Here is a 22,986-nt window from a genome sequence, read left to right as displayed (position 1 = left end):
TCTAACTTTTTGCATGAAAGAAAGTCTGACCAAAGCGAACCAAGTGCTGGTTCTGGTGCCACCATAGAGTCACATCATTCAGTCACGGTGTACGTCTCCTATTTGCCAGCATTGCTCTGAACAACTATGGCCCTGACTCTTTACAAGTGTTGCTCGTGGCTTTGCATCCCTACATGACTGGTCCTCGGACCAGTTGCTGCGATCGGGCATCCACAGTGAAAGTCTTTTGTTCATTTTCCCGTGGATAAGTCAGACTACACGCTAAGCTAGCTCTGGTTTTTAAAAAAGTGGTTCTAGCTGGTCCTTGGTCAGGATAACCCGACCCCCAGCCCCTGGAGTAAGTGGTTCTTTGTGGCTCTGGGACTGCTTTTCCTCACCGTGTGCGTCTTTCTGACATGAAATCTGAGCTCTGAGTCGAAGATTGATTGGTGGATGGATGATATGATGTTATTGGTTGAAACTGGTTAGTATAAGCCCACGTAAGCGCACATGACATTGAGTTTTAAAAGAGGCAATCGTGACTGTGTGTGTGACAAATGTGACCATGGATGTGATGTGTCAATACAATGAGATTAACACAATACAATGAAAATAAAACAATACAAATACAATTCAGTGAAACAGTATAAATAAACGGAGAGTTAGAAAATGATGATGTGGGATAGAAGAGAGACCAGAGTAGCTCAGTCACACTGACTGGATACACGCTTGTTAATATCTTCTGATGCAAAGCAGAAGATCGATGCTGTGCTGAAGTGTGGACTCAAGTACTCTCAAAACGAACAGGTGAAGATCGATTGTGGATTCACTGATTGTGACCAGAGTTTTGAAACGAATGAAAGAAAGGAGATGCTTGGGATGGCAAATAAGAAAAATATATTTCAAAGAAAAGGAAGAGAATTAGTGCGGGTGAACAGGATGTTTTAGTGGAGTTGTTGTTTTTCAGGCTGCTGACTGATACTCTCTGTGTAATTTTAACAATTTATGAAAAAGCAAGATTCCTGTCAGGCAGAAATCATCGAGCACGTCTCCGTCAGACCTGCTGTCATGGCAGTTGATCCAGTCGTGGATAACTTGGGTCCCTCCTTCCTCCTGGCTGTCAGTTGTAGTTTCTCACTGTGGCATCTGTGCTGGCTCGCTTCCTAGATGTGGTCAATGAGCGGCATCCTCTCCAGACCATACCAACACAGCATTAGCACCGTGTGTGTGTGTGTGTGTGTGTGTGTGTGTGTGTGTGTGTGTGTGTGTGGTGAGTGAGCACATCTACTTCACACCCATACACGTAGCTCTGAAGGAGTTCTTCATTTCCTCTGCCAAGAGGATTTTGTTTTTGTTTGTTTGACTGCGTGTTTTGTTAGTGAGCAGAATATCTGAAATCTTGACGGCAGATTGCAGCGGATTGGTGGAAAGTTTAGACCAAAGAATGAGGAACAAGTGATTCGTTTTTTGGTGCAAGTCCAGATCAAGTCCCAGACTTATGACCTTTGCAGTTGCAGAACCTGTTCGCCATATTGTTGTACACTTGTAACTTTATTTTTGTCACAACAGCTCTATATTTATAACCATGCTGTGGCTTTACAGATGACAAAGTCAGTCGGTTGGTGGGGCGATCCACCATTTTTGTCCTGAATGGATTGACATGAAATCTATAAAGACGTTCACAGTTCTTCAGGCGAAAAATACACTTGTGTGTGGAGCTGTAGTACCAGCAGGGGTGGCGATAATGACGAGAGCAAGGCAAAAAAAGAGCCAATAAAGAGGCAGAAAGTCAGCGTTGGGAGGAGGTCGGGGTAGACGGGATCTGTTTCTAAACGTAAAGTAGTTTTATTGCCTTTTATTTTGAAAGTGCAACCACATGTTGCATATTTATAATTGCTAACTCGACCACAGAATGTTGTTTTCACGGGTCAGCGGGTGAAGCACTGCTGCACTGTCGAGGTACAGCCTCACAGAGCTGCTAACATGGCTGTAGACTCTTAGTCCTGTTCAGATGAAATGAAGGATTACATGCTCGCTTACAGCTTGAGGAATTAAACCACTGATATTGAATATAAAGACCCTTAAAACCATCAGATTCCCAGAATAAAAAGAGTCAGTAAAGCGTAAATTAGAGCCGTCTTTGTTCCTGAAAAGTTGACTTTTTAAACACAAATGTCTTGAAGACTGGGGGTCGTTTCAGTATCTGTTTTTATGCAGATAAGGATGGAGGATGGCAGATTGAAAATTTTAAAATGGCAAGTCTGGAGGATTGTGCTGCCTGCTGCCACGAGGCATGAACTCTAAGTGCTTCCTATTATACTGCGCAAATCCTTCATCACGTATTTTGCATTGACCAAAAGTCTGTGCTGCTGCAGGAGAGCGATCTATTTCTGTCTGTCCTCACAGACGCTAAGACAAAGAGTTTATAGACAGATGAACAACTCCACACACACACGCACACACACACTGTACTGGCATGAGCTGTAACGTGAACCCAAAACAAAAGTGGTCAAGAGCCCGGTTCTTGTCCTGCAGACTTTGCTCCTCGAACATATGTTTGAACGGCTCCTCGTTACTTCCTGCTCACCCGCCCCGCTCTGGTTCAGCACTCCATCAGATAGCTTTAGACGTGTGCGCTCACCCATAATAAGAACAGTTAACAGTTGCAGCATACAGCACATAATCTCATTTTAAATCCTTATTTAACTAGATTAGTCAATTAAAAACAAATTATGCTACCAAACCCGCACAATAGGTTGAACTAATGAGCCATTAAGTTGATATTAGCTGGATTTCCTTGTGTCCAACTACATCACATTAACCATTTCAAGACGCCGGGTACTTTTTATTATAAGTCAAAGAAAAGATGCTCAGAAATATGTGCTTTGAAGGTCACACCTCTACGAGATGATGGGTTTCACTCTTTGCTGCTGCATGTGACACATAATTTCCTTTTGGCTCACTACTAGACTATGTTTACATGCTTTAATGCTCAAAAAACACATACTTTTTCTTATACTGTCTTCCAGTTTTAGCTTCAATTACCCCAGGAGACTCCTGTTTTTCATCGCCCTCTCCCACTTTCCTCCCAGGGTCACACTTCTGTATTTCTCCCGATCTGTGGTCATTTTTCACTCTTTTTTAGTCGTCATAACCTGTTTCTGGGACTGTACAGCGTGCAGTCTGCTGTACATTTGCACCTCGTCCTCCTCAGTGAGCAAGTGAGAGACGGACAGATGTATGGAGAGTAGAAAGAATATTTTAACACATTTCAGAAGCCCTGGAGAGAAGAATTCGTGTTTCTTTCATACATTTTTAAAGGAAAGGGGCTTTAAAATCTGCCACGTCGAGTTTTCTGCCGGTCGGGGCGGGGGGTCGCACCGTGTCAATCCCCATCAAGAGGCAGACAAGCAGGGCAGTGGGTCTGCACGGACTCTCTGTGGGGCAAAAAAAGGAATGAATGAATGAGAAGTGATACTTTATGCCACAGATTTATGCACATTTACGCTGGAAATGCATTGTTTTCTTCAATTTAAAGTTATTTGACATATGAATGCTTTTGCTTTTTTATTCATTATCTTGTTTCCATTCTTAAATGTCACCAGAGTGCAGGAAACACATAAAATCTCAGATTTAACCCCAACATGGGTTCAAAATCCTCCCTATTTTTGAGGTCTCAAGGTTTGTGAGTGTAAAAAGTTTCAACTCGAAGAACAAACAGCAAAAATTCTATTTGAAATAATAAAGCAACGGACTTAAAACAAGCAGCATCTTACATGAAGACGTGTGCGAGACATCATGTTCTTTTGGAGAGTGATTTTTTTATCATCCTTCCCGTTGCCATCTCCTCCTCCTGTGGGTACAACATGTGTTCGTCGGTCTAAAGACTCCTCTGCATTGTGAGTCCTTGTGCTTAGTCGACCTGATACTGCTGTCACAGTCTATGCACTCATGATACCGTAAGCTAGTCTGGGTAACAGCGCTTTACAATCTCTGTGTGCTGTGACCGAGAACCCAGAAAAAGATCGTGTCACAACCACCACCCCCGCCTCTCTCCCTCTCTCTCTCTGAATTTCTTGTCGAAGTGACTCGTTTGATATCTCAGACTTTGTGCTTGAGTCAGGCGCGAGAACATTTTCCAAAAATGGATCTCATTTGCATTTTCTCGGTGTGATTATGACACCGGACAAACAGACACAACAAGCTCGATCCATCTTGTTTCTTGCTGCTTCGCGGGCGTTGTGAGTGAAACCCAGAGCCTGTGCAGACGACTGATGTATTGTATTGGTTTGTCCGAGCCCACCGACCTGATTGCTGCTTGTTTCGCTCGTGCTGTAGCTTCATTTGACCCGAGGCAAACACAAAAGCAGCCCGAGAAAGCCTTGAGGATGTTTTCATTTTTATCAGTGTGCTGCTTCAAGCTCATAAGCTCTCTGTCTTCCTCCCTTTCTTTCCTGTCCCTGTCACTCCTCTCTTTTCTTGTCCTCCTCCATCTCCCTGATCTCTCTGTTTGTGTGTGTGTGTGTCTGTGTGTGTGTGTGTGTGTGTACATGTTGTCTCCTTCTCTATATGTGTGTGTGTGTGTGTGTGTGTGTGTGTGTGTGTGTGTGTGTGTGTGTGTGCTTTCTGCTCCCAGCCCCTCTGCGGAAAGCAAAGTTTGTGGAGAGCCCTCGCATACCACAATCAGAGCTTGGCTCCCCAACACACACCTCCACCACTGCCAAGAATCCAGACCTGGACACATACTGCCCCGGTAAGTTTTTTTTTTTTTTTCAAGCCAGCTCATCCCTCATTTCGTTGTGTTACCTTTTTCTTGCATGTCAGTGGAAAAGACTCGAGACGAGAGAGAGGGAGAGATGGGAGAGGATTTCTGGGTCTGCCTGCTGCACAAACATCGCTAAGGTCGTTAAAGAAATAGCTTTGCTGGAGTCCGTCCTTATCGCCTCCTCCCTCTCCGTCTCTCTAATCCTCTCTCGCTGCTTTCTCACTCCGCTCTGCTCGCTCGGAGCTCGTTTAGGTGCCGCCCCTGTTTTCTGTCACAGTCGGCGGCCGCTCTGTAATCCCGTGGACGGGTCCAGATTTCCCTCTAACGCCGCTATCTGTCCACATCTCCTCCCCCCCCTCCCCACACACACTCCCATGTCTCACCCCCTCCTCTGCTGAGATTGTTGGTCCTCGTGTATCTGCTTTCTCATCTCGCCGCTCCTCTTCCTGTTGCCACTGAGAAGCAGCGCAGTGTTAGCTTCCTGACCTGCCTCGTTGGCTCGACCTCTGATGGGCTGTGTGGACTTTCTCGGCAGAGCAGGATAATGCTGCGACACTCCAGGGCTGGATGAAGACATGAGAGAAATAGTGATGGGAGTCTGAGGGCTCGACTGTTGTAACTTAGGAGGAAAATGGTCGACAGAGTACTACCAGCCTTGTCCGTCTGTCAGCCTCTTCTGCTGAGTCTCTGCTCGGTGGGAGCTCTAAGTAGGTGATCTGTCTATACTGGAGTATATTTTTATATTCTGTACAAGTCTAAATAGCATGTAGTGCCTTAGGATAGACCCTCTAGCTGTGGCACCTGCTGTTGAATCTCATGGATGAAACGCTGATGACCCTGCCTTTATTTTACATCCTGTGAAGCAGACTGTGGAATAGCCTCTCATCTCGTGATGAGCCGCTAAGAGCTCCAGCAGATGTGACATTTCAGGGTTGAAATGGTAATCTCCAGCGCCGCCGAGGCAGGAAAACAGTTGATTACAGGCAGGAATTCTCACAACTAGGAGCTGGAGAGGAACCAGGAGGGCTGGGATGAGTTTCTCCGCGGGGAGAGGAGCACTCGCACCTCCCAGGTGGACAGATGGACATCTTAGCTCTTAACAAGGGCCCCCTGGCACGAGAAGCAGCAGGGCAGTGACTTAAACATCTGATCGCATGCCAGTCGGCCGCTGACACTGTCTGTTGCCGGGAGGAAGTCAGGTATCGGCTGAGTTTTATGGGCCACAAGGAAATTTGTGGTGTCATAAATATGGTTTGTGAATATTTTGTGAGATAGCTTGTAAAATTCACCGCCAGCTGTCCTCAGAGTGAAAGCTTCTCTAATGATGCACCTGTATTTACCCAGACTCAGTGTGGGCACTATGGATAAACCCCCTCATCATGGTTTATGTCACTTTATATCACAATATCCACTGATGTGTTGTTGCGGTACTTTACTTTAGTATATCCATTTTCTGCTTTTTTATACATTTTCGAAATCAATTTATACTTTTACTCTGCTACACTTATTTGATAACTTTAGTTACTAGTAAATCTGGTAAAGAAATTAAAAAAACCTCTGATTCTGATAATCAGAAAAATGCTGACTATTTAATCCGACAGGTAAATGATCGTCAGATTAATAAACAATGAGAATAATTGTTAATTAGAGCCCCATTCAAGAGTTTTGATACGTTTTTTAAATGAAAATGTCAAAAAAATCAGTAGTAAGATTGATGAAATAACAAAATATAAATGTGTATTTTGTGTTATTCTAGAAAATGAAATACCTGACACATCGATGCACAGATGAAATAAATATCCGATATAACCATCAAGCGGTGCCTCTTGTTGATAATCGCGGACAAAAGCATTCATGACAACAATATTATCATGAAATCTTTTGAAATTCACAGAGAGTAGAGATAGAGAGACTGTAACTGCAACACAAGTGTTCAGAAAGAACAATAACATGTAATGAATAGTGAAAAGGCGACCAAGTGAACTAATAAACAAAGAGCCATGATTACAGTGTCAACTGAAACAAGATCACTCGTGGGGGACAGGGACATTGTGTGTGACAGCTAACCACTGTGACGCTCTAACGTAAGCCTCGTCTTTTCTTCTCCACTGACTCAAACAGCATTAACTGACCTGAATCTCTCTCTCTCGCTTTTCTGATGCTACCTAACAGTTAACCAGGAGAGAAGAAACTCTAGCTTAGCTTTAATAACACACCCTTAATGTAGCATATTCTGGTTCAGGGCTAAGTAAATATGTCAGGTGGAGTGTTTCTCTGTCGTATGTAATGAAAGCTTCTCAGTTGCGCGTGACCCTAAAATGGCTCATCTTCCCGGCTGTAAAGTTACTCAGATCTTCCATGATGTGGAGCCCACAGAGCGTGCGCACTAGAGACTTCTGTCGACTGGGCTGGCTGACTTTAATAGACATAAAATTATTTAATCTTGTGCCACTTTCCAGATATTATTGGACCAACCGGCTCAAATTGTAGTCAAACGAGTTGTGACACTTCTTCTTCTTCTTCTTCTTCTTCTTCTTCTTCTCCATCTTCTTCTTTTTCTTCTTCTTCTTCTTCTTCAGAGTTGCTGAATTATTTAAATGATGATATAATATGTATATTATCAACACAATATTAATATTTCACTTCCTTAATATCACGGTTTGGGTCAATATGGGTTATTTGCGACACCCCAAATATTGACGTCTTCCATAATAAACCCTGACATGGTGGAGGAAATATTTCTATGGTATAACCGATAATGGAAAAAACTCTCTGATGATGGTTTCATCATCTCACCCACTGTGAACCCAGACATGGTGTCCTGGCCGTGCTTTCATGTATAAAACCTCCAAATATTGTTGCGCAGATAAGATCGCCTCTGTGCTCATGAGGAATGTGAAATTCACTTCTCTGATCTCTTGATTAGCCGTCAGGTGTCTAGTTTCTTCACAGCTCTGTGCGCTCATTGTGATTGATGTTTCCTTTTGACCTGAACCTCTAAAAAAAAAAGGTGTGAATCCACCTTGTTTTAATTTCCCGTAGCTCTGCACATTCATTTTCACCTTTTAATCAATACGTTTGTCACCTCCTCTTGAAATGCTCTTCACTTTCTGAGATCATTGTTTGTCAGGAGGTATTTGCTCTCTGCGGGCTTGAAGTGCCCAGGCAGGTACGGGGTGAAATAAGCGGCCCCGGCACATGCTGCGTGTTATCTTACCTGCGGCCCGGCTCTATTAATACCGTCTCTCGGTCCCGTCCAGTCCCCTGCGTGCGGCACACATGCTTCTCCCTCTCCCTCCTCGCGGTGCGTGAGGGCAGATCTGTGGACGGCCGGGGAGAAACAGATGCGCTTGCACAGAAACACATTCCTAGCTGCGCGCAAAGATAGTTGCTATGGCAACCATCTGTCTCCCTCGCAGCTCAGGAATCCAATGGAGAGGAGTGTGTGTGTGTTAGTGTGTGTTTCTATGTGTGTGTTGTCGGGGGCTGGTTCAGAGAAATAAGCTTGATTTTCTTTTTTTTTTATCTTTATAGTCAAATGTTATCATTACGGCTCTCGTGGTGTCACTGCGATGAGAGACGCCTCAAGTTCCTTCTTTATTTTCCCGACGCCGTCACGTTGCTTTTGAAGCCTCTTCGGTGGCTTCAGAGGGTGGTGTGTGATTGTCATAATCTTACATTTTAAGAACAAAAGGTAGAGCTAAGAATGGAAAAGAGATCAATACATACAACCTCTACATTATGGTAATGTATGGATCGGCTTTGATAGTAGCTCATTAGTGTTGTTTTCATTTAGAGGAGGATTTAAAAAGGCAGATGTACGGAGCGCAAGTGTATCGATCGTGTTTCTGACTCCTCACATTTTTGTTTTATATGATGACAGCTGCCCAAACCACTCGTCCTCAGCCGTATGTTTGGCTGTGTTGTAGTGTTTTTGAGTGTGAGAGTTTAAGGATGTACAAAGGGATTGCCTATGTTTAGCTCAAGGGAGTTACTGTGCACTCCCGGCATCCAGATTAGAGATTTTGCTCCCACATCAAAAGGAAAAAACAGACAAACTCCTCGCCTCTGCACTGAGCTGTCCAACAGCTGGCTGCTGCGACAGAGCTGCCGCTGCAAGAAGTGAGAATAACACTAGACACACTGCGCACAGACGGAGGGAGGTAGAGACGAGACAGACAAACACTCACGCAGAGGCCGAGAGAGACAGGCAGAGCCCCTGTTTGATCACGGCCGCAAAAAAAAAAAACCCTCAGGAGCAGTTGACTAATCAGTGCTAATGTATTCACTGCTTACTACGACCAGTCTGTCAACTGGGAAGCCATCGGTGCCTCCAGACACAGCAGCTAACACATCTACATATATAACAATATATGTATATAAGGGCCAGAATAGAGCTGCAGCAGTTAAAGGAAATTAATCACCAACTATTTTAGATAATCCACTAATTGTTTCAGTCGTTTTTCAAGCAATGTTATAATATTTTTAACAAGTGCTCTCATACGTTATGTTTAAATATCCAAATGAGGCCTTTTTTAGTTAAATATTTGCTGTGTTGCATGTCTGGAGCAGAAATCTGTACACTGGATACGTCAGAAGTTTATTTTTTAAACGACAGCCACAAAGAAAAAATATTTTCATCATGTATTTAGGGATAAAATGTTTATAAACCAGAATATGAATGATGAATGTAACAAACGCCTCGGTAAAAGCCTTCAGAATATAGATGGGAATAAAACCGGAAAGTTTGGTGTGTAATTGCTGCTGAATTGGGGATTTTTTGCCTCTGAGAAAACAAAATATTTTGAGAAAATAGATATGTTTTGTAAGATTTTATAAATGTTTTGCCAAAAAATGGTCATCAGGGTGAAATATTTAATGAATAGATATCAAAACGTCTGAATAGATCAGTTGCCAGCGGCTCCCAAAAGAAACCTGTCTGTTAGCGACAGGCGTACCAGACCTTCGTCATAGGTTGAGGAAAACAGTGTGGTTTGGGTTAAAAGCACTACATTACTTCTGTAACTTCAGTTACAAAGGTACCTACGTTACATTATAAAGTGATCACTTCACCAGTGAGCAAAAGGGCTGCACGATATACAGTATATTACGATGTGAATAAATGTGAAGCTACAAGAATCTTCCTCCAGTTAACTCGAGAAGCTTTATTTGGAAAGAATGAATCATTATACCGAGGGATTGGGGTGATTTTGTTGTCGGCCCTGATTTGTTTGACATTTCACATCCTGCAACGTGATGGTTGCGATGCCGATGCTGTAACTCTCCACTGACTTCTGGTGTCACACTGGATACGAACAGTCTCCTGAATGAGGTCCTGTGATTGTTTCATCTGACCGTCCTCGACCTCCTCCTTATATACACATTCAACTATTAATGCTACTTCTCTTCAGTTCCTCCTTTGCAGCCGTAATAATTCCTGCAGCCACTAGAGGCCGCCGCCTAACTATAAACGTAAATATGGGTCGTAATAAGCTGCTTTCATAGCCGACCTATATGGTCATTTGTCTGATGAGGACTGGCTGTAAATATCACTATGAAACTTCCCAGGCTGATTACTTACATTAGGACAATTATTCTTTATTCTTAGGTTTCCTGATCTTTATTGTTTAAAATGTAAAGTTTTGCTGCTTTTCTGTGTCATGTATGATAAAGAACTTGATAATTGTAAATTGTATGTAGTAAATGTGAGTCTTTGGGTTTTGGACTGTTGGTTGGAGATGTCATTTTCGGGCTCTGAGAAATTGTGATAGGCATTTTTCACAATGTTTGGCCTCATCGATTCATCGTTAAATTAATGAAGTTGCGGCTCTAGTTGAGAATATTTAGTCGATCGATGTTTCTGCGTTTGTACTCCTGCGATGTTCTCCCGCTGACGGCTGCACATCTCAGCTCGTCCCCTGTGGTCTAAGGAGGTGGGACAGTAATCCCATCTACCTACATCTTCTCCATTACTGCGTTCAGCACTCTTCCTCGAGGGATTCGCAGGGATTCGGTGACCTTGGGGGCCCTCGTACGCTGCTCCACATAAAGTGTCTCCAGCTGCATTACTGAGCCGCTATATCCATCTCATCAAGGCTCATACGTAATTAGCTGTTTTGGACCTTAATGTGTGCTGTGATTACCTCGTTACTGCTCGCTGCTGTGTGTTTTTATTGAAGCTTCGATGGGTTTTTTTTTTTTTTCCCTCTCTCAGGAGGTGCCCGGTGCTCAGAGAGACTGGAGTCAATCTAATGAGGATCCTCCTGACAGCGTCCGTCCAAGAGCGAATGGAGAGGGGAGCTTTAGATTGCCTCTCCGTCTGTAAGGCTTTGAACGGCAGAGTGAGAGCCCACAGGCAGTAGACAAGCTGTCTGTCTTCAGAGAGGTGGTGCAGTGGCGGCTAGGACTGTCTAATGGTCGTCAAGTCAGGACTTAGCGTAGCTACCTGCCAGTCTGGTCCAACCTGCCCAGCAGGAAAACGATCGAGGAGTAGGGGAAGAGAGAGGGAACTGGCTCTGCCGCCGGCTGTCTCTGTCACACTGCTGTTTATTCAAACTCCGGCCATCTCGTGCCGCTGCCTTCAATGTCATCAATGTCTCGACCAATTCAGAGGCTTATACATCCAATCACAGCTGTTTGTGTGTTCACCACTAGTTACTCTTTTGCAACCAGCGGGCAGGGTGAGTAATTAGTGGACGCTTCAGCTCTGAGAGTGACACTCCAGGAAATAAAGTGAAATTTAATTGAAGCTGATATTGTGGGCACCTCTGGGGCGAGATAGCCAGGTGTTATTGAAATAACAGGACAACCACCAATGGCGGTTTGTTATGGACGGAAAGTAACCAGGCAACAGGGCGAGAGGATGAGGTCATCGAGGGATTTTGTTTTGGGTCTCGTTGCAACTGAAATCCCTCGGCTGTGCGAGTGTGTGTTTACGTGCGTGTGTGTGTGTGTGGTTTTTGATCATCTGATCATCACGCTGCTGTTTTCTTTTCTCTCTCTAGAGCTCTGTAAACAGGATAGAGAGGTGGATACACACCCACTTTGTCTTGGAAAGTCACACACACACACACACACACACCGCCTCTCTCTCTCACACACACACACACACACACAGGTGAAGGGCGTATCTCATTACGTCACAGCAGCAGTGTGGATGATGAGCGGTGCGGAAGAAGCTGTCGTCAGTGTGGAAAGGCTTTTGCGAGTCAGCGTGGAAAGAGGTTTTGTACACACTTTGAATGGATTCTTGTAGTTGTGGCTTGAAGGGATTTTGCAGTTTATGTAAGGGGATACCTCGCGGAGCTGCGGAGGAATGTGTCGGTAATGCACGTCTCTGAGTAGCGGGGGAAACTCAGGTAGGGTGTTTGATATCGTTGTCCTGAGCGCAGGTGCCGTGTATCCTGTATCCGGGTGTGTTGTTGCCACTGTGGTTTATGCAAAGCCGGCGGAGCAGATGTGTGTTTTCCAGGTAAAGAGGCGGCGGACGCGAAGCCTTAAAAGGTTTTCTGTTCAGTTTTCTACCCACCACTGACACACATTCTTTCCTTTTCTCTCTCTTCTCTCTACTCACCCGCCCCCTCCCCTCCACCTCCTCTTCCCTCTTCCCTCCTTCCTCCTCACGTCTCTCTCTGCCTCTGCAGGGGAGTCAAGCCAGGAGCTGGGCCCCCCTCCATCGGTGGATGAGGCAGCCAACACATTGATGACGCGCCTGGGTTTCCTTCTGGGAGACAAAGTGAGCGAGGGGCCGGCCGGTACCCAGTACAGCATGGAGGAACCCGAGGCGAGACAGGTAACGGTTCTCACCACTGCACTGCACGATATCGTAATACTGCGATTATTTTAAAGGGGCGATGTGTAGGAATTTACGTTTAAAGCATTAAAACATAAATATTAACAGAATGTGAATTAATGAGCATGCTAACCAGCTGGTCCTGGCCTGTCCTGGTCCAAAGCTCCTGTCCTAGCTGTGTAAACACCAACACTGTAGTCTGGCTAGCTGCACTGCTAACTGAGCTAACTGGCTAACAGTCATGGAACAGAATACAGTCAGCGGTAGTTGGCAGTAACTCTGGTGATATGCTGCCTGTGTTTGTTGGCAGCCCACACTCCCCTGGACCCTGAGCTCCCAGTGTGAGCTGCCAGCTGCACGGCTAACTGAGCTAACTAGCTCAGGGCAGCTACAGTTAGCAGTTACTCTCTACACTTGTTAGCAACCGCCATTTTTAAGACACGTAAGCGATTTATAATTAAATTGTGAGACATTTGATAATATATTTTATATCTTCGGCCTGTGGTAACCACAGACCTTATTTCAGGCATTTAACCAAAAACCCATTCAAAATTCAAAGCGATTCATGATTCTTGGGTTTCACAGTTATTTTTGCATCATCAAAAAAAAACACAATTTAATCCATGATGATGTGATGTTCATTGGGGTCTGAACCAAAAACACATGTGTCATTACATCTGGAGAGCAACATTTGGAGGCCGTTGCGTCTCTGCAGCACTACAGTACTTCATTATAATGCTGTTCTGTCACACATTTGAACTTTATTGATTACTCCTGCGGCCCTGCTGGACTCTGAAATCTGCTTTGAATTCATGACAGAGAGACTTATTTTTGTCTGGGTCTCTTTGAAAAGAAGTCTTTCATCCTCACAGTGCTCTGAGTTCACAGCTCCAGCAATGCATTCAAATCTCATGATGTCACCACATGGACGTGATGTCACTATGAGTCAGTTTATGGGAAGCTGGATTTGTCTGGAGTTGTGTAAGACTCAAAGGATAAAGACTTGGCTTGCTTTAGTTTCATGCTGTATCTCCCGTCATGCTATTGTTATGTTTTTTTTATCCTAATCTGATTGCCTCATGTGATTTTGACATGTTGCCACCGTGTGAGATCAGGTCTCGGGACTTGAACAAACACGCCATCGTCGGATTCGATCCGTCCTGACATTTATCTTCATAACGCCTTTGTTTACACTCAGTTTTGACAGATCTTTGGGTAGCCAGATCAAAAGATGTCTCTGTAAATTGCCCTCAGACACCGCAGCGCTTTGGATTCAGATCTTTATCAGTGCCTCTACATCAAGCGTCAGATATCTGCTCGTCTAATTAGAATTTTATATAACAAATACTGCCAATTATTATTTCCCTGCGCACTTTAAACTTTGATTATCGAAAAGCAAGTTTGGTTTGCGTTGACGTGCAGCAGATTGTTTCTCCCTCTGAACGCTTTCTGCACCGTAACCTTTTCGGTTTGTGAATTTGGCAGTTGTGCAACAAACAGCTCTTGGCAACAACGGGCCCGGCTCTAAGCTCTGCAGCAGATGCCCTGGTTTCTCTACCTAAACCTGATTTGACAGGTATGAATTTTCCAAATCAAGGGAGGAAAACAGTCGCGGCGGAAAGACAGAAGGAGAAGGACAAAGGGGGGAAGGGGAAAAGGGGGGTGAACCTGTTGCTGAACAGTGAAAGCAGACCCAGGTATGGGTTTGCACTAAAGCAGTGTGGATAAGCGATTAGACTGATGGGCTGCCTGTGCTTGATGTGAGCGCTGCTGTAGCAGTGGGGGTGTATAAATTGAGAGAGGTTTATTCAAGCGGCTCTTTTTAGAGACGTGACTCATACTAGCACCCTGCTGCATCGTGCACACAGTACAAACTTATTATTTTAGATATCTGCCCCAAATACTGCTCTCCGGATTGCAGTTTGTTTGATACATTAAGCATCGAACATAACAGGGATTGCCTCGAGACGCCACCCATTAGCAGGTTTGGGTGGGCTGTTGTTGTAACTTTTCTTATTGTCTCTGGATTTTCTGTATTCAATGGAGAACACAAATTACAGTATTTACACAGGTATTCGCAGGATGCTGGAAGTCTGTCTTCATGTTGTCATCATAATCAAGTGACCAGTCAGCATGGTGGTGAGGGTTTACTTAAATCCCTACAATAGCTGGCATCCCTGCTGCCAGGCCTCGCCAGCTGACGGAGCAAGGTGACCTTAACTCGCCGAGCGTGCAGTTAATTGCCTTTCATACTCTCGTGCGCTCGCTCCCTGAATAGACGCAATGCTCCGAGTTCAATCCAATCCTCGTGCGACGTTTAAGGTCAGACCTGCACAAGGCGAGGTTCATTAGCCCGGCAGATAGAGCCGCAGCGTCGCTTCGCATTTGTGTTTGTTTGTTGGTGTCGGGGTCACCCTCCTGTAAACATGACAGTTAAGCGGCCACGTCCACGGCGAGGAGCAGAGGGCAGCGGTGACTGACAAAATGTTCTCCTTGCTCTCAATCAGTCACTGACACACAAACACAGTGTGAGCAGGGGCTAGAGGCCACGTACTGTCGAGGACAGTGTGTCCACTTGTTTACAGATGTCACAGTACTAGTGTGCAGTATACACTCCCAGCACGCTTATTTGGTACACCTATACAATCTGATGCAGTCCAGTACAACAGCTCTGATACATATTCTACCTTACGAAGCTTATGATGGCAGATCCTCAGTCCTTTCTGATGATCCCTATCCGAGTCTCGCTCCCCGCTTTAGGCAGCCCTGATCTACCGGTGTCATCAGATCAGTTTCTTATTTGCCCAGTACTTTTGTTCATGACCAAATAAACAACTAGTGACATTCCCAACAGCCTCAGCTGTACAGTATTTTGTGTTTTGTGCCAATTATGCATGCTAACATGCAAAAGTAGATTGATAAACTGTCATGGTTTTAGCAAAGTGACCCAAAAGCACACTTTTATAACATAAAGAACAAAAGGAAGGCAACCAAATCCGGCTGATGATAATCCAAGAACAAAACTAAAGAGAAATATAAAACTTTAGATGCTCAGAACAAACAGGAAAAATGTGGGGAACCAAAGCAGCAACACTGTCGACACACGAGGAGTGACAGATGTAGACAACCTGACAACTGATACACAGGGACTAATTAACTCATAAAATACAGGTTAAGAAAGAAAACAGGCAGGAGAAGACAAAGACAGGAAGTGTAAAACAAAACATGACACAAGAGAGGATGAAACCTACAAAATAAAACAGGAAAGACTGAACCTAAAACTCAAAACCCTGACATGAGCCTGACAAATGTTATACCATCTGAACACTAGCATGTTAGCATTCTGACATTAGCACTTAGCTCACAGAGCTGCTGGCATGATATCGTTGTCATGTTTCATCCCTGATGTTTGATGATTTATTCAGTTTTCTCCGTTATGTCACCGTAAATTGAAAACCTTTTGTTTTGGAAAGTTGATCAGACAAACTTAGCAGGGTGAAGACGTCATCTTGGTGTCTGAGAAACTGTGATGAGCATTTTTTCACCAAATCAATAAATCACCACCAAAAAATTAGACGACATTAGTAGAGCTTTTCTTTTACCAAAGTACTTTTCAGCGTGCCTCATTCACCCCCACACAAACATGTAATTAGCGGTAGAGCCGTGATGTCCTGGCTAACGGGGGCAATTGCTGGTCATTGGTTCTGCTCAAGGACACTTTGACATGTGCACAAGAGGACCCAAGGATCACACCACCAACCCTGCGTTTAATTGGCGTCCAGATCTATCTTCTGAGCCACGGCCTCGGGAGGCTGTCGACAGATAATTGACAGATTAATCAATAATGAAAATAGTCGTTAGCTGCAGCTCTACTCCCAGCTGTACGTGTGTGGGTGTGTGTATTAGCTTAGTGTGTGTCTCTTCTTCCCTCAGATTAAACTCGAGTAGATTTAGCCTTGAGCACCACTTCACCCCTCCTGCTCTCGCTCTGTGTTCACCCCGGTGTTGACCTGAACTCATCCACAGGAGAGACATCCATGTGTTTGTGTGTTTTTGTGTCTGACACACCACTTACATGCACTCGGCATCCCTGTTTTTCTTGCGTCTCTGCATTTCTATGGATGCTGCATGCATGTCTGGTTTAGGTATGTGTGAGAGTGCGTCCGTGGGCGTGTGCAGCAGCAGCAGCAGCTTTCATGCAGCAGTGTTTTTATTTCGTCCCCTGTGGTCTCTCGTCTCCTAACCTGAACCGATAAAGAAGAGGGTCACCGCGGGGTGCCAAAACAATGCTGGGACGGGGGAAGAATATGTATTCAGAGTGTGTGTACGTAGCAATCAAGAGGAAAATATGCATGAAAGTAGATCTGTCAGTGAGGGTGAGACTTGACAAGATCATTTTTGACGTTTTTGAGCTCCATCCAGATTAAAGCATCTATTTTAAAGTTGTTTTAGTGCTGAAATAATGTCGACTGCACCAAGTCTGTTTTTGGAGAAGCCACTCCCTTTTGTTTCTGAAAAGGGGAAATGACTGTTTTCCTGCATTTAGATGTTCCCGCTCACATCTCTGAGATGTACTCTGCCTCTCCAGTGTTCGTTTGCTGCAGTATGTTTGTGGTATTTACAGGTTTTGTAAAGATTTTTTGGAAAGAATACCAGTTCTGTGAAGCTCTTTGAAACCTAGTTTTTATGATTGGTGTTTGTATGCGGCTGAGAGAGACGATCCTTTGAATGCCTGATTATAAGAGTGCGGCAGGGGGGTTGAGCTTTTCAAAACTCTGATATTGAAGTGACATTTTCGTCTCTATATGACTCAAATCTAAAAAAAAAAACAACCATTCTTCTTTGCCATTCATGGCCCTGTGTATTAATTGAGTGGTTATAACAAAGCAAAGCTTTTAAACGCACGTGTGTGCATGTGTGTTTTTCTCAGGGCCAGAACCAGAGGATCAGCCCGTGCTCCACCCTGACCAGCAGCACTGCCTCACCCCCTGCAGGCAGCCCCTGCTCCACCCTCCCCCCTGCCATGCCTGGCCAGGCTGGCAACAAGGACTGCGCCTACGGTTCTGTCACCAGTCCCACCTCGACCCTGGAGAGCAGGGACAGCGGGATTATCGGTGAGAGACGGTCTTAACGAACATGTGGTAATGTCAAACACAGAGTTTTAGTCTGCGGCAATCAGAAGACATAAAACTGGTCATAAATATGTTGTTTTATTATGAAAGAAGCCAATTTACTTCTGGGCACTGCAGTTTCTAGCAGATATCACTCAACATGGAGGAAATACTGCAGTTTTTATTGAACTAGATTTGACTGAAAATGTGTTTTCAGACAACAATGGAGATCTGTGGCTGAAAAGATGATATTTGATGGCACTTGTTGACAATAAGACGAGCATAATTATCACCAGCTTTTCTTGTAGAGGAGCACACGTTCCTGTAGAAAAAGATTACAATAGTGCGTTTAATTTGAGTCTTATTTAGTTTGACTATATGCTGTAGATGTCTTCGCTGGCTTTGTTTGTGCAACATAATCATATTTACCATCATCTTAATTTATATGTTAAAAGCGTGTGTGCTCAGGTGGGTCTGAAAACAATGAAACAATACTGACAGGTTGAGTTTTTGGTTATTCTTTCCGTCCATACTGGTTGCAAAGACATCCCATATTGACATCATGGGCGGCGCTCTTGTCACTGACAGATGCCTCTTATTGAGCTCCTGTTTTCTTTTGCCTCTCAAGTCAAGTGTAACATTCGGTTTAGGTGTGGTCACTGTTTTGTTCATGCATGATAGACTAGCAGCCGTACAACTGGGCTTAGATTGGTTGTTAGTTACGGTGCACTGCCGGGCTGCAGACACATGTGACCGTGTGTTTGGACTTTAACGTTACTGTCTTCTGCTGCGACCACAAAGCTACATCAACCAAGAACCCAATCTGTAACAGCCTGATGGTTTCTCTTAGTGTTTCCATTAACAGTGTTAAACATTTGGTAGATACTTTCTTGAATCGTCTTTCAAATCGACATTCAGTAGGAACATGTCCAAAGAGGTCAGAAAGCTCCAGAACAACGTTATTGGACCGGCGCGTTTCGGCTTGTTGCCTTCATCAGGGTCTGAAACACGTCAGTCTAATAAAATTGTTCTGCATACTCCAAGTTTTGCGGCAGCTTTTTGACCTCTCTGGACTTAATCCCTTCTCCATGCACCATGGCAGTAGGTGAAGTTGTGCCAGAAACCCCTACTCCTCTTCTGCAGTTAGTAAGAACATGCCTGAGGTTGTGGCTCGGTTCCTATAACCTGAAATGACTCTCATATCCACTGCACTTCAAAAAATGTGGTACTAAAAACCTTTGCTTTGGTCAGTTTACAATCAAATTTTGTTATTTTGTCATGCCGTCAGAAGCCATCTGTTCTCCAATGGGAATACGGTTCAGGTGCGCATGTCGTGCTGACATCAACTGTGGCATTCTTGCATTGTTAGCAAGAAATCAGGAGAGATAAAACGCTCGCTGATGTGAAGCTTTCGTGTAAAGGCTGGTGCCGACATTGTTTCCAGGCAACAATGTTGAACACCTGCAGTCTGACGATCAATTCAGAACAACAGTAAATAAGTGTGAAGGCAGACGGGCTGGGCGAGGTGAGGGAGAGACAGTCAAACTGAAACGATGTTGTGTTTTTGTTCTGTTGCAGCCACCCTGACCAGCTATTCAGAGAACATGGAGCGAGGAGGCAAATACGGCGAGGGCTCGCGGGGAAACCTGAAACTGTGGCAGTCCCAGAAATCAGGCATGGATTCGTTCCTGTACAGGGTGGATGAAAACATGACCGCCTCCACCTACAGCCTCAACAAAATCCCTGAGCGCAACCTGGAGAGCATGTCTTCCCACTCTGCCCACTCCATCCCTCTGTACCTCATGCCCCGCCCTAACTCTGTGGCTGGTGAGTCCCTTCCTCTCTCCCCACCTCTCCTGTCCAAGTAGAAAAAAAGGAGGCAACAGTTTGTCTGAGGAGCCAGAAATAAGGTTGTTTACAGCTGCCTGAGAGGGATTACTTTTTCTGGCAAAATTGGATCGAACTGCTGTTTCTGACTCCCATCTTCTCTCCTTCCAAGCTTCCTTTCCTTGCTTGCTTTTCCTTCCTAGATGAAGTGTGATCCTTTCCTTTGAATCCTTTGACGTACATTTCTGTGGCCAGAAAATGTAACAATGAAATTGAAAAGAGTAGAGAAGTATATTAGTATTTCGGAGGAGCAAGTCCAGCCGCATCAATGTGATATTAAATCTGTAATAGTATGGTGCCAAAAAAAGCCTGATAGAGTATCTTCAGACCTTGGTTTGAGTATCCTTCTCCTGTCCTCGCCTCTCACTCTATTAGTGGTGAGATTTTACGAGTGCCGGCTGATAAATTGTATCTTCATCATCGTGTCGATGTGAACATGTCCAGTAGACAAATCGCAAGAGACTGCTTGAAACGAGCCTTGGATACTTCAGCCATCCCTCACATAGCCAATCAAATGAAGCCCCAGCTATTACACAAATAATGAATAGTAATAACAATAACTATAACAATAAGGATAATATTCTTTAAACGGTGGCGCCGAGCACACGCTGCACAGTGATGTTTGTGCTGTACGTTGCACAGAGATTTAGAAAATCTTCAGAGATGAGAGGCGTTAAGAGAAACACTCTGTTACCAGACAAGTCGTTCTTTGAAGTCTTACTGTATTCATACTTTCCTATGAGTCAACATCAATTATCCTACAGATCGTCGTAAAAGAGGGCTTTCAGAGACCTCATCACCCCTAAAGTTATACAAGCATTTAATAAGTTGTATAAATCACCAAGGCTGAGTTGTTAGACCGTCTTAAAAGTGTTTCTTAATTGCCATCAATTAGCTTACATAAACGAGGAAGGCTACAGTTAGAAAGTAAAATTATAAGTGCTCTTGCAACATTATTTTGTCGAAAAAATGTCCCCAAAATCAAGCTCATAATGGCCCTGTGAAGTCAGATGGATTTTGATTGATCCCAGCGATATCATTCGGCAGTTGTCAGAGCTGCGGTGTGAACCCGAACCCATCCGCCTCAGTTAGGACGGCTTTGGTGACACCTGCCAGGTGAGCTCGTATGATGGCTGAGGAAGGAGAGAAGCTGATGTGCACTTTAATGTTTATTCATCACAAATCACAATTCATCCAAATATACTTGCAATCGCAATATGGCCGTTAAGTTGGTGTTCGGGTTTGAATATCAGAGGCAGGGTAGGGCTTTGCAGTCGGGTCCGTACTGATGTACACAGAGCCGAAAGCTCCAGACCACATTTCTCCCACAAATCTGGGATAAATCAGCGTAAACTTCCTCAAATCTGAGCCTGGTCTTGGCGGGAACTAAATTGTGGTTCGATCCGAGTCGTTTTGTCGTAATTTTTACAGCATTCCTCGATTATCGAGGGTGGAAACAACTCTCGGGGTTCTGTAGGAATTTCGGTTAGCTGCAAAAATCCGCAGCGGTATTTTGTTAAACTCTCACAGCCCTCTGGTGTGGATTGAAACCACAGCGCAGAATAACACAAGTCTAGGGAGGAAAAACAGCTTCGGCAGAAGAAAAAAAAAAAAAAAGGAGAACATACTGCGGCTGGAAGATTATCACACAGGAAAACTGGCATTTGTGTTGCTGACAGAGGTCTCATTGATGTGTGTTTCTCATTGTAGGCCACAGCCGCCTCAGAAAGGCTCCCAGAAGTGACAGTAAATATATCAGGAGAAATGTCAGTTTCATAACACTGAGACGGTCCTAATGGGCCTGATTGTGTTATTGTTCTCATCATCAGAGAGGCTGTTACAGACGATGAGCTCTATTATGCACTCCTCTCACTCCCACTGGAAAGAGTGTGCTGTAGACACGCATATGTATTTCGCTAAACACTGTAATGTGGCTGACAAGGCGCGTCGCTGCAGCTATGACCCTCTCTTTATGCTGGTCATGTTCTGCTGTTTGACACCGCTGTCTGGCGGCGCCGCGGCTCCAGCGCCGGCTTTCAGAGATTCACCCTCGATCTCGTCTCCGCCCCTCGATATCCAGACCTTCAAAGGGGGGGGGGGGGACTGGAGACGGCTTTAAAGACGTACGATGAGCTGCGGATGATGCAACAAAATAAAATAAAGACAGAGCGAGGGAGTGGACGGTGTTTTTCTGAAGGCATTCGTGTCGTCGGGGGCAGGAATTCTGTATCGAGGAGAAGGAGATGGATGCATGTGTGGAAGAGAGAGTTTCATAATCCATCTCTCTCTCCTCTTCCTCCACAAAGAATTATTAGATGATGTAGGGATGGGAGGCAAGCACCGGCTGAGGATTGGCTGGGCTCACACGGCAGTGGAACATCAAAGCCCCAGGCATTAACCGTTTCTATCCCCCAGAGTGACGGAGAGACCGGCTTTGATGTGCAGAGAGAGGGAGATAGGGAGGAGAGCAGGAGGAGAACGAGGACGGAGGGGGCTACTTTATTACCTAATGAAGGCAGCGCGTTGGTAGAGCTTAGGATGGATATTGAGGACGGAGAGTAACCAAGACCGAGTATTAAATTTTCTCCCTTGCCTTCACGGTGCTAATACTGCTCGGGCGAGAGGAGCAGAGTCGATCAGAATTTAAAAATGAGTCTTTTACTGCACATTAGGAACATTTTTTCTTTTCATTCAGCGTAGGATTGTGAGTAAAGACCAGAAGAGTCAAAGTGCGACTTGCTCATTCATCACCGAAAATAGGGAATTAAATAGGGACACTTGAGCGAATTAGTATTGTACAGATTGGACGCAGATTGAAGAAGATACAATCAAAATGTGTTCATGCTCTCGAACAATTAGCTCTACAAATAAATACATTTTCTGCTGGTGATATTATCGCTGTTGGAGATACATGGGGTCTGACTAATGACTGGAAAACAATCAGTCACAGCAGTGGACTGTATGTGATGAAACCTAGTTTACTACTCCAGGAATGAAGCTGTTCAGTCCGCTAGCTCACTTGAGCTAACGTTAGAGGTGCTATTTGTGAGAGAAGTTGATCTTTGAGCCTCTTTCCCAACTCGGGATTGTTGGATGGACTGGCCGGCATCCTAAAGTGTCAGTATTTGACATATAAACATAAAACTGCTGATCCAGGAGCGTCTAACATCTGAACAGTTTCTGTTATACCTGTTGTATAACTTTTGATAGACCCTCCCTGCCGAGTCAAAGAGCAACTTAAAGGAGACACAATACGCTCATACTTTTTATTTTGGCTTTATTTTAGGTTCGTGCTCTGTTAAAATGGCTGGTTTTGAGCTATTTATCTGAGATTTTTACCCTCGACACAGTTGAAACGAGGTCGTGGCAGAAAAAGTCACCAACCTGTCTTCAGAAATGATGCAGGTCTCCCCTTTAAACATTTCTGTGCCTTGATATAAGAGGAAAGTTGT

At 44.5% G+C, this 22,986-nt stretch overlaps 1 protein-coding gene across 11 annotated transcripts in view; it reads left to right on the top strand.

Moving 5' to 3' along the window:
- Positions 1-22,986, top strand: part of tanc2b (tetratricopeptide repeat, ankyrin repeat and coiled-coil containing 2b) — a gene marked incomplete at its 5' end in the record, with an annotated part of 160,030 nt that overhangs the window by 99,128 nt on the left and 37,916 nt on the right. For 6 of the 11 annotated variants that reach the window (XM_084341343.1, XM_084341341.1, XM_084341340.1 and 3 more), the window contains 4 exons: positions 4,616-4,732; positions 12,388-12,536; positions 17,467-17,650; positions 19,226-19,474. In XM_084341343.1, coding sequence (XP_084197469.1) covers positions 4,616-4,732; positions 12,388-12,536; positions 17,467-17,650; positions 19,226-19,474 — 699 coding nt within the window. The remainder of the gene's footprint in view (positions 1-4,615; positions 4,733-12,387; positions 12,537-17,466; positions 17,651-19,225; positions 19,475-22,986) is intronic. The other 5 variants (XM_084341345.1, XM_084341344.1, XM_084341346.1 and 2 more) reach the window with 1 other exon arrangement.

Source organism: Pagrus pagrus (genome assembly GCF_965226575.1).
Source record: "Pagrus pagrus genome assembly, chromosome: 21".
Taxonomy (NCBI): Eukaryota; Metazoa; Chordata; class Actinopteri; order Spariformes; family Sparidae; genus Pagrus; species Pagrus pagrus.
This window is presented reverse-complemented; position numbering and strand designations above follow the sequence as displayed.